General features: G+C 37.7%; 1 protein-coding gene across 1 annotated transcript in view; it reads right to left on the reverse strand.

Moving 5' to 3' along the window:
* The window catches only part of LOC107724387 (MAM and LDL-receptor class A domain-containing protein 1-like), a 30627-nt gene that overhangs the window by 14521 nt on the left and 1320 nt on the right, over positions 1-14786 (reverse strand). Inside the window, exons 3-17 of the mRNA XM_016533297.1 lie at positions 13709-13797; positions 12212-12385; positions 11997-12096; positions 8940-9077; positions 8326-8478; positions 7741-7846; positions 7194-7561; positions 6665-7098; positions 4716-4803; positions 4378-4557; positions 3678-3837; positions 3386-3542; positions 3058-3168; positions 1766-1979; positions 853-1100 (exon numbers count right to left, since the gene is read on the reverse strand). Coding sequence (XP_016388783.1) covers positions 853-1100; positions 1766-1979; positions 3058-3168; positions 3386-3542; positions 3678-3837; positions 4378-4557; positions 4716-4803; positions 6665-7098; positions 7194-7561; positions 7741-7846; positions 8326-8478; positions 8940-9077; positions 11997-12096; positions 12212-12385; positions 13709-13797 — 2720 coding nt within the window. The remainder of the gene's footprint in view (positions 1-852; positions 1101-1765; positions 1980-3057; positions 3169-3385; positions 3543-3677; positions 3838-4377; positions 4558-4715; positions 4804-6664; positions 7099-7193; positions 7562-7740; positions 7847-8325; positions 8479-8939; positions 9078-11996; positions 12097-12211; positions 12386-13708; positions 13798-14786) is intronic.

The following is a 14786-nucleotide window of genomic DNA, read 5'->3' on the forward strand; positions in this document are numbered from 1 at the left end:
TGCATGGCTAATGTCATAGAATAGCACGGCAGGGCACATTGTAACGGAGTGTTACAACATACCCCATCTGCGCAACTGGAATTTAAAACCGGTTACTGTCTTCTGATAGTTAGCGAAGCATTAAAAAATAATTTAAACTGATAAATAACAGATTGGAGATTAAAATAATAGCAGATTTGTCTCATTTTAAATGAGTAATAAAAACTGAGATGAAGAATTTACTTAAGCCAGAAATATAATTTTACTATGGTAAAATAAAAGTTCAGCGATATCTTCAAAAAAACGTTTGAATTTTGGTGCACTTTTTTTCTCTATATATAATGTTGATATGGTAACTAGTAAATGCTGAACATTTGGTTATGCTAGCATGTGTGTAAATATTTAAACTACTTGTGTTACAACTTACCCCGCATTACTTTGTGCCCCGCGCTCCCCTAAGTGCAAGTGATCGCAGCGGCGCCTCCATGTTAACTGTCATGCAGTATAAGTGCACTGCTATTCAGCTTCCACACGCCGCACAAACACTTGGAAATGCGCACATTTAATATAGACATTATAGCCTACATGTAATATAGAGCGGCCCCCTCATTTTATGATAGGCCCCCCCAAAATTACAATTCTGGCTACACCACTGATATGAACAAGACAAGAAAAAACAAAAGGCATATACCACTGGTCAAGTCCATGAAAATGTCACAATTATCATTCCTGTATATTGATTTGTTTTTGTTTTGTATCGTTTTTTTTACTTTTTGTTAATTGTTTCCATTGTATTGTACTGAATATAATGCAAGTACAAACTCATCCTTGACTTCAGTGAATTAAACACATAAAATGCCAGTGAGCACTTACTTTGCAATCTCTGCTGCAGTGGCAGAAAAGAGGTCCTACAATTCGGGCAGTGTGTCCAGTTGTCTGTGGGAAGGACCCATCTAGATATAGGTAGTGGCCCAATGGGTTGCGGAGGGTGTGATCAGTGGATGGTCCAGTCCCATGTGTGTGCATATTTCCTGGTTTGATCAACCAATCAAAATCATCATCTTGGCTCTGTCTCCAGGAGCAAAGGTCAAATTCGAAATTGCAGCGACCACTGAATCCCTCTGGGGGAAAAAAACATGAATATTGTTAAAGGGATAGTGAAATATGAAAATTCTGTCATCACTCACTCACCCTCATGCAGTTTCAAACCTGTATGACTTTCTTTCTTCAGTAGAAAAAAAGAAAGAAAGAAAGATATTTCAAAGAACTTTGCAGTTTGAACAACATTGGAGCCCACTGAAGAAGTCAGTGGGCTCCAATGTTGCTTCACATAATTAATAAACACCATACCTAGGCCTGTCACGATAACAACTTTTTGTTGTGCGATATATTGCCCCAGAAATAATTGCGATAAGCGATATTATTGTCATATTAAAGACCATTTTATGCCACTGAATATATAATCATAATGTAACAGCATAATAATGCAAGAAGGCCTACACACTTCCAAATGACAACAAACTTTTAATTTTTAAGAATATTTAGATCATGGAAATTAAGGCCGGTTTGAAAAGACATGAGGGTAGCAAATCATGACAGCATTTAAATATTTGGGTGAAGTATTCCATTAAAACAAACACAAATGCACATGGAAATTACATTTAATACGGTTGCATACATTCAATACAGTATATGAGGTGTAAAGTTATTCCATACACAAATTCTGACCACTGAAATACAGTTGAAAAAAAGGGACAGGGAAGAGGATGATGGATTTGTTTCTCACTGCATATGTAATGATTCTCATCCGAGCCATCTCCACAGTGATCAATAAAGTCACACAAGTTGTCCTCGGAGATACAGTGACCGTTGGCACAGATGAACTCGTTGTTACGACAAGGAAGATCAGACGTTATTGGAGGGGCACAATCCACAAATGCCACGTCATCAACAACAACATCACCCATGTAGCTGATGCCTCGCTTGGCTCGAAGACCCACCTATTAATACATTCATAAACCAAAATATGCATGCTTTTAATCTGCAGTAATCTACATCATCTGCTCCACAATACTTTCCATACGCCAGCGTAGTCAAATGCACAAATCTATAAGCACACATTTACTCTATGAGACATGTCAGGTAAACAGACTAATGTGAAAAGATGTCACTCAAAATCAATTGATTCTCTTAAAAGAAAACAAAAAATTTATGTGTGAAAAGCTAAAGGAAAAAACTATACATAGAGATTGATTGTGAATTGGAAGTGTTTGAGAGCTGCTGCATAAGTTAAAGAGCACCAAGTCCCCTGATAGTATACAGCAAAAGGGCAGTCAGTACTAATGAGTGAGTGTGTCATGAAGTATCCAGCACAATGAAGAACTACATTTGTAAGAGTGTTTATATATAAGAAGTGTTGATAAATATTAATGATGCAAGGGCCAGATGGAGAAAAGGTCATGATATTTCTGATCAAGCATCAACAGTCCAAACATCAGCTTGACACTTAACATTTTACCACACACTTCAGGAATACTAAACACACAGTTCTCCAATCACCTTGATTAAAATGTAAACAAGTACCATAAATTTCATAAAATTTGTTTACCTGGTTGACACATAAACTATGGTTCAAAGGTTTGGGGTCAGTAAGATTTTTTTTTTATATTTGAAGGATGTCTCTTATGCTTACCAAGGCTGCATTTATTTGATCATATACAAAAATACAGTAAAAATAAAATAGCAATATTGCATAAGCTGTGATACCTTTTCAGCTTTTTTCCAAGAGTAGAAACTTTTCTACTCTATAGAAAGAACAGAATATATTTAAAATAGACTATTTTGGTAACATTATAAATGCCTTTGTCAGTTTATTCAGATTAATGCATCCTTGATAAAGTTTTTTTCTTTAAAATGAATCTTTCTGACCTCAAATGTTTGAACGTTTTATTACATGTTGGTGTATTTTTTGCAGTTGTTTAGGCACAGCTGGAGAACCAAAGGGAAAAAAGCTGGACATTCAAAAACGTATTTTTTCATTTATTTATTAGTCCTCACTCATGTAACAGAAACACTGACCTGAATGTTATAACGGATTCCTATGAAGACCTCACCCCGCCTCCAGCTGTTGCCTTGGTTACCACTTTGGGACCAAACTTCATGTGTGACAGAGACTGATTTGATAAAGACCTGCACATACAATTTTGAGATTGTTTTGACAAACTGCAAATTGCTCTCTGTAAAATCCTTCATAACAAACATTTTAGAATTTGAACACAATGAAAGAGAAAATGAAGCACGAAATTTATTCTGTCACATTAATAACATGTTTTGATGTTTTCTAGGCATGGGTTACCAGTGCAGCAAATGAGTAACAATTATATTCATAATTTCTAGATAACTGCACCTGCAGCGTTCCAACAGTAAAGCCACTCATGTGATACCAGAACACAAGTGTGCACTGGGGTCCTGTTATTTTAATGGGAGCAGTCAAGAGATCAGTGGTATGACCATATCCTCCATTGGAGCTGTCCGCAAATATATACCAACCCTCTGAAGAACCACTGCAAAATGTACACGTATACAGATGAGTACACACAATAAAGCAGAAAACGTACACCTGCATAAGCAAACCTGACCATGCATTTATAAACTGAAGCACAAACACATTCCAGCAAATAATGCTGTTTATTGCTCACAGTGTGTGGTCGTTAGCAGGTCTGTGGTTCTGTTCTCCATGATGAATACTCTCCCCTTGTCCTGTCTGCCAGCAAAAGGAATGAGGAGGAACAGGAGTGGCCGGGACACTTAAATACCATCCACACAGAGCATCATTTTCAAAATCACAATACTCCTTCACTGAGAACAGACAAAACAGTAATATCAGAAGGATGGATGATGGAAGGATAGTTCGGGATCGGTAAGATCTTATTCATATTTTTATAAAAAATGAAGCCTCTTATGATCACCAATGCTGCATTTGTTTGATAAAAAAATGAAAAACCATACAGTAGTATTATTGAATAATATTACATTTTAAAATAACTGTTTACCATTTGAATATGTTTAAAATATTATTTTATCCTGTGATGGCAAATCTGAATTCTAAGCATCATTACTCCACTTAATCATTCAGAAGTCATTGTAATATGCTGATTTGTTGCTTAAAACACACATTTTTATTACTATAAGTCAGGATTCTTTGATGAATAGAAAGCAATTATTTGAAATAAAAACATTTTGTAAAATTATAAATGTCTTTACAGTCACCTTTAATCAGTTTAATTCATTCTTGCTCAAAGTAATAATTTCTTTCCAAAAACAAAAAAACTAAACAAAAAAAACCTTTTGAACAGTTGGTAGACAGACAGACAGACAGATAAACAGATAGATGCATACCACAGTGCTCTTCATCAGAGCTATCAGAGCAGTCTGGTTTGAAGTTACACACTTGACTGAGGCTCACACACTCTCTTGTAGTTGAGCACACAAACTGGTCAGGAGGGCAGCTATGAGGGGGTGTAGCTGACAAGGAGGGGATGGGGGCAAAGGTGCTAGGCTCCTTTGAGGGCAATTCACCTACATATACAAAGATATACACACATAAATACATTAAAACCCAGAATTTTAACGTCCTGAAATGGGCAACTGGATCCATATTGATACCAGTCCTAATAAGAATGTAATTTTAAGGATTTTTTTCATATGAAGCTAATTCCATATCATTTTTACTTCACCATCATATGGCTGACAGCCAATGAAAGACAGATCGTCTATGGCAATATCTCCTCTGAAGTCATCACCAACAGTCCCCTCCACTAAAATCTGTAGCAGCAAGAAAGAAAGAAAGAAGGCCTATCTTTATTTTGCAGTGTGCTCGTTTATCGGATGGGAAACAATTTACTAACAACGATCTAAAAAATAAGTAGACTACAATGGGCATATCAAGTATATGCTTTGGTAATGCCTTTTCTATTTTATTCCAAAAAAACAACAACAACACTTACTAGTCTTTAAAATGGACACATTAAGAACAAGCGAATCACTTAATAATAAGAAACACTGGATTTATAATAGTTTATATCGGGCTATATGTAGATTTCATAAACCCTTGTTATTAGCGACCCCGGTGGCCGTTAAGTGAACTGCAGCCAGCAACTTGCTCGTGCTCGCACTCGTGCACACGTAACGTACAAGAGATCGAATGTGATTCAGTGTCTTTCAGTGTTCTTCACTTTGAAGAAAAAAAGTTGGAAATACCTTTGAAGCGATATACTGTTAATGAACATCTAGACACCGTCCACACTGATGAGAGCGGTGTTTAGATGAATTATGAATATGTAAATATGCTCTGTGCGCCTTACTCAACACCCTTACTAAAATTAACCATGGTTTTATTGTAGTAAAAGTGTAGTAACCATGTTGTTTTGGAGTATTGATTACCATTTGTATAACCACAGTTTTACTAGAAATACCATGGCTAAACTAAAGTAACCATGGTTTTTTGGTTTAATTTGTAGTAAAACCATGGTTAATTGTCGTAAGGGCAGTTCAATAAAGTTAAACTTACTCCAAACAAACCACAAACAAATTCTGCCATTCCTAAATGTGTTTTTGAACGAATCGGTTGAGTGAATGAGTCAAACGTCCACATAAAGACTCAACTGCTGCCACCTACTGGTGTACCGATGTAACCAGCAGAAAGAGAAGCTAAAAAATAACCTGTCAACTATCTGCTTGTTAAATGTGTGTTATAAATGAATAGTGCTCAAAAAGTGCTTTATCCACCTTTTTCTTGTCGTAAAAATGGGCGCGGCCATTTGTAAATTATATGGGTCTGGCTTCCGGTCTCATCTGCCTCCACTCCATCCAGCTATTTTTAGCTCAACAAAACAGTTCGTTTTGCTGCTTGATATTGAAAGTTGGTGTGTCTTATCATATTATTTTAATGTATATGAACACACTGGTTTGTAGTGCAAACCGTTTTACCGTTTACTGCACCTTGTTATTCTCCTCGTTATTTACCTATAGCGGGTAATGAACCGGAAGTCTCACCCATAGGCTTACTTCCGCGTTGAAGAAAAAGGTGGATAAGTGTAACGGCCACGACGCCAAGGGTGTGCATTATTTTTCTAATCAATTATTCCTTACGTATTATATAGTATTCTCAATTGAAACGAGTAGAGGCTTGGACCTGGAAACAGTATTACTTGTCACAACTTAACAAGTGGATTGTGTTTCCCTTATAAACGTTGCATTAACTCGCAAAAGCACTTAAATATAAATTTTCCTCATCACATATTATTTCTTTCACAAAAGAGAATGCAAAAGCATTGAAATATAATTTTTTCCTCTTGTCTACATTTTTTTTTTTGTCTGGAAATGCAGATAAGCAAACATTTGTACTACATATCTGGAATGACCGTAATTACATGATGATATAGATTATAATTTATATTTTAATAAGCTTGGAAAATAATTTGTAATATTGCTAATACTAGCCTACACTTCAGCATGCTTTGTGGTTACTATGATTGCTCAGACTTTAGTGCATGCATTATCAACAGAGTGCATGTATGAGCATAACATTTAAAGCTGGAGCAGCCAGTTAATCAAATGATTCAGCACACAAGGACACCATTACACCCATACACTCCAGTCCTCATAATTCTGATGAATAACTCACCTGAAAGTGGTGGGCGCTGTTGATCAGCAGTGTCTTCCTGTGCCAAAAGTTGCCTTGGTCACTATAGCGAACCCACAACAAGTTGCCCCGGCCACTGTTACGGGTGCGCATGTACACAGCCAAACGAAACACATGCTGGCCAAACATGTGATAGTGGAACCTAAAAACACAGGGTGGTTCGGATTCAGGACCTCGGCGAGGAGTTTGGAGAAAAGGCCGACTGATAAGAACGGCCGTGTCTTTGAATTTCTGTGGGTCTGAAGATTCGATATAGAGGAAGTGGCCATCCTCATTGGCTCGTGTGTGGTCCTTCCATGGGCCTGTGTTGAAAGTGGGAGTGGGTCCTTGGATACGGGTCCAATCAAACATGTCTTCCTCGTGTTCCTGAGTCCAGCTACACAGGCCTTCCTCAAAGTCACACATTAGCTCCGGCGCTGATAGGAGAAGAAAAGATCACTGTAAACGTGACTGCTAACGTCAAACAACATGAACTGCTTCAATGACCATTTAAAACTCCACCAATACTGACAGCAGTTTTCCTCATCTGTTCCATCTCCACAGTCATCGATCAGGTCACAGATCTGGTAATAGTCCACACATGCTTTGCTCCGGCTACAGTGAAGGTGATTAGGAGCTGGGCATATCTCCACAGCTTTGGGCAATGAGCAGTTATGGAACATAATATCATCTAGAGCGGAGACTCCTTCATACACAGCCAAGCTCAGTTTTGCAACTGAGATGTGGAAAGGCCTGGTCTGTCTGCCAATTTGGACAATTACAGGGTGCCACTGGTTACCTTGGTTGTAAAGTGTTTGCCAAAGTATAGTGCTGCTGTCTGAGCCCTCTATCACCAGGTGCATTTCAGCAGCACCAACAGAATGACCAGAATTATAGTGCCTGTAAGCAAAACAATCAATGTAAATATTGAATCTAAACAATGAATGTTAAAAAATATACTGCAGTGAAGAATATTATTTTATTTGTGTTTTTGCAAATATTAACATATATGTTTAGATATAATATATTTTAATTAATGCATTTTACTAGCTTAGAAAGAGATAAGGCCAGAGCCTTACCAGAAGGTCATGACACAAACTGAACTTGTTTGCTGGAATGTAGGACTGTGCAGCAAAGCCTGCTGGGACAACCTGCTGCTCCTCTTGAAAATAAACATGAAGTGGCCTTAAAGGGGGAGAAAAAGACAGTAAAATATTTAAAAAGTATTAACAAAACCTGAAATTGGAAATGCCTTTGCCACCATTCCAGTAATTCGCATTTAATTTACAAATCTCCCAGAGGCCAAACCTAATTAATTATCTATGGGAGCACAATATGAAAAGCAGCACTATTTTTCTTTCGCAAAGCACTAAAATTTAAATGAACTAGCCTAATTCTCACACAATTTACACTCCCAGGTGATTTGTAGATAAACATTATAAGTTAAATGGGATTTTTTAAAATGTTCCAGTGCTAGTTAAAACTAAGTAAAGGTTATTCATGGAGAAACAGAAATGTTAGGAAATGTGCACATGGAATAAGTGGATGTGGTTTATAGGTCAGAACTACAGTTTTAGCATCTTTTGGGAGTGAGAGTAAATTAAATGTGAGACAAAATAATTTCATGATTTATTTAGTCTGTGTATTTATGTCAGTGCCCTCACCTGCACTTGTATTAGTAGAGTGGTCCTGGGGTGGTGTTTGGTCCGGATAATCTATGGCGACTCCATTAGCTGAACCTCTCACCCATTCAAACCCATCACCCTGGACAAGCTCATACCAGCCACATGAGTCGGACTCGAAATCACACTGTGCCGCTGAAAGTCAAATTAACATCATGAAATAATAATGAAACAATAAATGAAACATAAAACCACCATTGAAAATATAGACAAAATAGTTCAAACTTTCAGAATATCTTATTTATATTCCAAGGAAGAAAGAAAGCCATATACAGTAGGTTTGTAACTACATGAGGGTGAGTAAATGATGACAGAATTTTCGTTTATGGGTGAACTTTTTTCATTCATTGTACAAAAAAAAAAAGTATTTGATATCAGTCAAGGTAAATGTTTCTTAAACAGTGACATGGCTCATGTTCCAGTGAAATTATGCAAGCTGTTTTAAATTTTCAAGTCTCCAGTCTCTCAGTCTACTACAGTCTCTTAAGTAAGCTATTTCTGCAATAAAAATAACTGTAAGCGAATGACACCTGCAAGACATTCAGTTTACAAATAGCTGTACACACAGTTACATTAAAAATAAGATGGATACTCACAACATTTGGCCTCGTCCTCTCCATTGGGGCAGTCTAATGAAAAATCGCACACTTTCACCCCTTCTACACATTCATTTGCCCCACAGTGAAACTGAGATGGGGGGCACTGAGTTGGAAGAGGTGCCTTGATGTCAGTCTCTGGAGAAAACAATAAAGCCAAAATACATATTTCATAGAAAAGGTAAGCAAAAGGTCAAGAAGGGACTCATAAAGTGAAGAGTGGCTTAGAGCTCCTTCCTGCATTATCACCTCTGTTTACAGTGTCATGTGATGTAGATCTGGACATGGGCACATTATTATGATTAATCTGACTGTCCAGAGTACTGCTGAAATAAATCACAATAATGCGGTATCGTAACGCACACACACACATTTACAACTAAACACATAAACCTCCCTTCGAAACACTTGGCCATAGAAAATCAACCTTGTTCTGTTCTGTTCTGTTCTGTGCAGATCTGTATTTATGGTGGAAAATAAAGCAAGATTATCTTTTCTCATATATAGTTAAGCATTTTTGTGACCGATGTGTAAAATAAAAGTTATTGACTTACTGCAAAGTTGTGTCAGCAATTACACCTTAAAATGTAGACCTATAAAATCTTCAGAAGATAATAAAACCCCACCATGATTTTGTCATGGCATTTATATATACTCGAAATTAAAAATGTAACTGATATCTCTCCTTCTTTCTATCATGGGCTGAGCTGTAAATTAGAAAGTTGCTGAGGTTCCCTTCTGCCCATCACTATTGTTCCTCTGGTGTCGTAGTCCATCCAGCACAGGCTGTAAATGTATTAGGCCTTATTTACAGCTTTATATTCCTGCATCTCTTGAGCTCTCTGCACCTCACACCCTTCAGAAATTTCTAAAGCAAATCCATCACATAACTTCATTTTTGCGTCTTTACAAACAGCTACATTATAATCCAAACATGGATGTCTGAAGGAGGAACATATTCAGACATGGATAACTTCAATGAAGCACACATACTGATGATATCAGGGGAATTTCCAGACTTTCATCAGTAAAAGGGCACATGAGGCCCTCCATCAAAAAAAGTGTGTCCATATTTTGAGACCCTTTTTAATACTGTTTTGTACCTAAATAAATTGGCTTTACCTGCAGCACAGTTTCGTTCACAAGCTGCATGTGCAATAAAGAGCTGTTTGATCATTGACAAAAGATAGAAGACATTTGCATTTCCTACAATAAACTGTAGGAAAATATCCACCTAATCCACTGCTCTTTTATAAAACATCCTGTATTCCTGTTATTATTGCAGTGTGAGAATCCGCTGCAAACAATTCAAGAAATAGTTCACCCAAAAAGAAAATTCTGTCATTAATTAATCACCCTAACTCTTCCAAAATCTTAAGACCTTCGTTCATCTTTGGAATACAAATTAGGATATGTTTGATGAAATCCGAGAGCTTTCTGAGCCTCCATAGAGAGCAATGCAACTGAAATGTTCCCAGGTCCAGAAACGTAGTGAGGACATCGTTAAAATAGTGCATGTGACACCAGTGGTTCAACCAGAATTTTACGAAGCTACGAGAATACTTTTTTGCGTAAAACACGCAATTCGTAAACCAGGCGCAGCGCATGCATGTTTTACGTCAGCAGCAGCACGTGCATACGTCGTGGTAATCTCGATAACGGAGGACGGTGACGTGTTGAATTGCGAAGAATTGTTGAATAAAGTTATTATTTTAGTTTTCTTTGTGCACAAAAAGTATTCTTGTAGCTTTGTAATATTACGCTTGAAACTGATGTCACATGGACTATTTTAACTATATTAAAATAGTTAACATAGTTGAGTCTGGGAACGTTTCAGTTGCATTGCTGTCTACGGAGGGTCAGATGGCTCTCGGATTTCATCAAAAATATCTTACTTTGTGTTCCGAAGGTGAACGATGGTCTTACGGGTTTAGAACGACATGACGGGGGTGTAATTAATGACAGAATTTTAATTTTTGGGTGAACTATCCATTTCAGTGCTTGAGTGCATCCGAATGAATCAAACTGAATCGCAAACAATTTCAGACCAACACTGCGTTCCATTCTGAAGAACTCATCCCTATTCCTTAGTCCCTTTGAAGGTTTTACCCTCCAGACTGAGAGCCTCGAAGGGATGAACAAAAAAACTTTTTCTTCAAACTCACTTCTATATTCCCAAAGCCAATAAAGGAGGGACTGTCGTCATGCAATTAAACCCACGGAAACAATCATGGAGGCAAAGTGTCCATCATTTGTACCCTTCAAAATCCCTCATTCTGATGGGCCCTTTGAAGTAACCAGTTCTGTTTGGACTGATCCTTGAATATGGCATTGTGCACTGAAGTGCCCTTCAGAAGCCGAATTATCCTTTTTGGAACGCAGCGTTTTTTGCAAACCAGTTTGACCGATTAGATCAAAAGAGTGATTCATTTGTGAATCTGGCATTGCTAGTTCTGATTCTAGACAGAGTAAGAAAAAGTGATGAGGACGTGTGTCCCACACCCGTTCCCATTCTACAATTGGTCACCATTTGCTCTGGATGTGATTATCCCAAATAGCCTAGAAACAACATAACGGTTGACTTTCTTCTTCTCTATAATAATTAAGCCATTTTGGGAAATGAGCATGATCAAACATATATTGTGGAGTGGAATCTGGGTCGGGGCAGACTATAGATTCTTACAACAGCTAACAGAAAACACACGTGACTTGATCGCTTAAGTATTATCAATCAAAATGATTCTCATGCCAGTATACATCAATCCCACTGACACATAAGGATTCATCAGTAACTTTTTTACTGGGGCACAGTATTTCACTGGGGCTCTTGCCCCAATAAAAATGGTCTAGCGACACCGCAGAATGATACTGATGCTCCACAGAATAAAGTCAGTCATACAGATTTGTAACGACAAATGTAATTTTTAGGGGAACAATTGAATTAGGTGGATTTAGGCAGCCTTATTGGAGATACATGGTACCCTGAAACAGTCCAGACTGTGCAGACTGATTCGCCGAAAAAAGCACTCTTGAGAAGACATATTAGTGTTCACCCACCTACTACTGCTACCACACATCCTCTGCTGAAGGACACATCATCAATCGCTACAACTTCATATGGGTCACTGCTGTTGAATATCAATCCTCTAATCACAACCTGTAGATTCACAGTGATTTTGTGTTACTGATTGAACTATGCACCATACATACCAAACAATAATACCCCTTCCCCCAAACACACATAAACCCTCATACAGTACATGCACACCAACCTTAAACTCCTCTCCGCTGTTTAACACCACCACTGTTCGCATCCAGGGAAGAATGTGTGGATCAGGATTGGAGGTGGACTGAAACCAAACCTCCTGCATCTCTCCCGAAGATTTGAACTGGATCAGAACCTGCAAAGCCCCAGCCAGCATCCCAGTATGACGATAGAAAGTTAGCTGTTCAAAGGAAAGGACAACAAAGGGAGAGAAAATATAAATCCCTCAAAAGAACATGCTACGTGAACAAAGGATTCAAGAGGTGCATTGCTCGCTTCATTACACATTTTGAGCTTTAAAGATGAAACATTAAAGATATTCAGCATTTGGCCAAATGAGACCAAATGAATGCTGAAAGCATCTAATACTCAAAGCAGTTTTGTTGTAAAGTGAGGTTATGTTATTGCGTCTTACTGCCAAGTTCAATGTCATCTTATTTTCGTTTAAGCAGAGAAGCACTCAAAGTGAATTACTCCATATTCGATAACGGAGAATCTAAAACCATAGATCACAATGAGTTCATGCACTACCCACTGTGTCAGGGCTCTGACATCCTATGCATAACTCTCTGCTGTCAATAAGAGTGTGTAGCCAGGGCAGTGGATAAGTGCTCTACACACATAATCGAGGGCTTGAGCCAAGCACTTAACATGATGCTTATGGTTTGTGGTAAACTCTGCAGTATGTCTCTCTTGACAAAAAACAAACACATTGGTCCATTTATTGAACTACTAAAATCGTTCATATAATTTTTTTAATAGGCTATTTAATTTGACACTGGGACTTTTCATTGTTTTTAATCACCCCGCTTGTCTGTGTTAATTTGAGACAGACTGTCAGTATGCACATTAGTGGTGATGATTTGTCAGCCAATCTTTTTGCAGGTTTCACATCAGTCAGTGGTGACAAGTGCCTATAAGTGAACCATTCCGTGAGCCTATTCATTCAGGAACTAAACCAGAGTAAAGGTCCTTGCACAATGAGTCAGAAATTTTCGTATGTGGTTTTTTTGTATTCGTCATCCTTTCCTATCAAAATGCTTGCTATGGGTACGAAAATGCAGAAAATCGAACCTGGTCCAAATTTTTTTTATGACAGACTAAAGTTTCAGAGGCAGTGTGTAAACGTGATTGACATAATGTGAGGTTGTATCTATTTTTTAACGTACGAAAATTTTGGACGAGAATTTCGGACTCATTGTGCAAAGACCTGCAGTGACTTTGTTCTGAACAATTTTGTTGGCAGAGCAAAAATAGACAAATTAACTGGCAATACTGTGTCTAAAATGTAAGTCAATATTCATTTTTAACAGCTGTATAAAAGCAATATCACACAGTTGTGTATATATTATGGGAAATAGTATTTTGATAGCTTGTTCTAAAAAGCAGATGGCGGTTTGGCAAATAGGCTACTGATTCATGTGGTATCTGAATTTAAGAATTAATTCAAGAACAGAAAATTAAATACAACACCAAAAGATGTTTAGTCATGTTTTTTCTCTACCCAGCATGTCTGTGAAGGCTGGAAGAGAGGACTGTATATTTCAGCAGTGACTCTTCCTCCAGTTTTTGATTGTATATAGAGGCAGTGACCTGACAAAAGAGAATAAAGAGTGTCCTGAGAAGTCAGGAAATACAATATAAAACCAAACCTTATTAACATCTAGAGAATATGGTGTTTACACTGAGGGAGAAAAAAAACTAATATGTAAAAAAAAAATGCAGTTATGGAATTTAGTATGTACTATCAGTTATAGGGTGGAAGGCATGTAGAAGATTGTGTACAACAGGTTTTTCAGAAACGTTTGACCATGTTGATAATTAAAGGCCTTAGAATTCATCTATCAAATTTGAAACAGTGGGCTTTATAGAGTTAAGTAGTATCCATACAGGTATAAGATGAAATGTCTTACCATAACATTCTTCTGTCCGCTCGCCACCAGAGGTCGTCTTCTGATTATATTGACTCTCACACTACACAGACTGTTACACGTCGCCCTGGACTACATTTCCCATGTTCCATTTCACTAATCACACTCTCACCTGTAGCCAATCACACACACTATAAATAAGAGGTCCTAACCACCACTCGGGCTGAGTATTGTTTAGCGATTATCACTCTCCTAATGATAGCTACTTTACGGAGCCAATTCCCTGTCTTAGGGTGCTTTCACACCTGTAGATTGATTGCTTTGTTCCGAAACAGGGATTAAAATAATTACAATGTTGCTTTTTATTCTTGGTGCGGTTCGCTTTCACACGGCAAAGTTTCTAAACGGACCAAATTTGTTAATACAAGTCACGCGCGAGTAAACTGTTCTCTCATTGGTCAAAGTTCCACGGTTTATGTTCCGGGATTCCACTTAGCAGTCACGGCTGTCATCCGTCAGGATGGAATGATAACAGCTTTGTGGGCTTATTGTTGTTTATTTGTTTTTGTTTTTTTGTAGCTGTCCTTATATTAATTTATCATTTTGAGCAGGAGTCCAGGATTCATCGGGAAAACATTTTTAAAATGCACCTAGAAGAGCAATAAGACGGCATTATAAAATGAAAAAGTGCGCTTTTTTATTTTGAATGAA

Source organism: Sinocyclocheilus rhinocerous, unplaced genomic scaffold (assembly GCF_001515625.1).
Source record: "Sinocyclocheilus rhinocerous isolate Xijiao unplaced genomic scaffold, SAMN03320098_v1.1 scaffold245, whole genome shotgun sequence".
NCBI lineage: Eukaryota > Metazoa > Chordata > Actinopteri > Cypriniformes > Cyprinidae > Sinocyclocheilus > Sinocyclocheilus rhinocerous.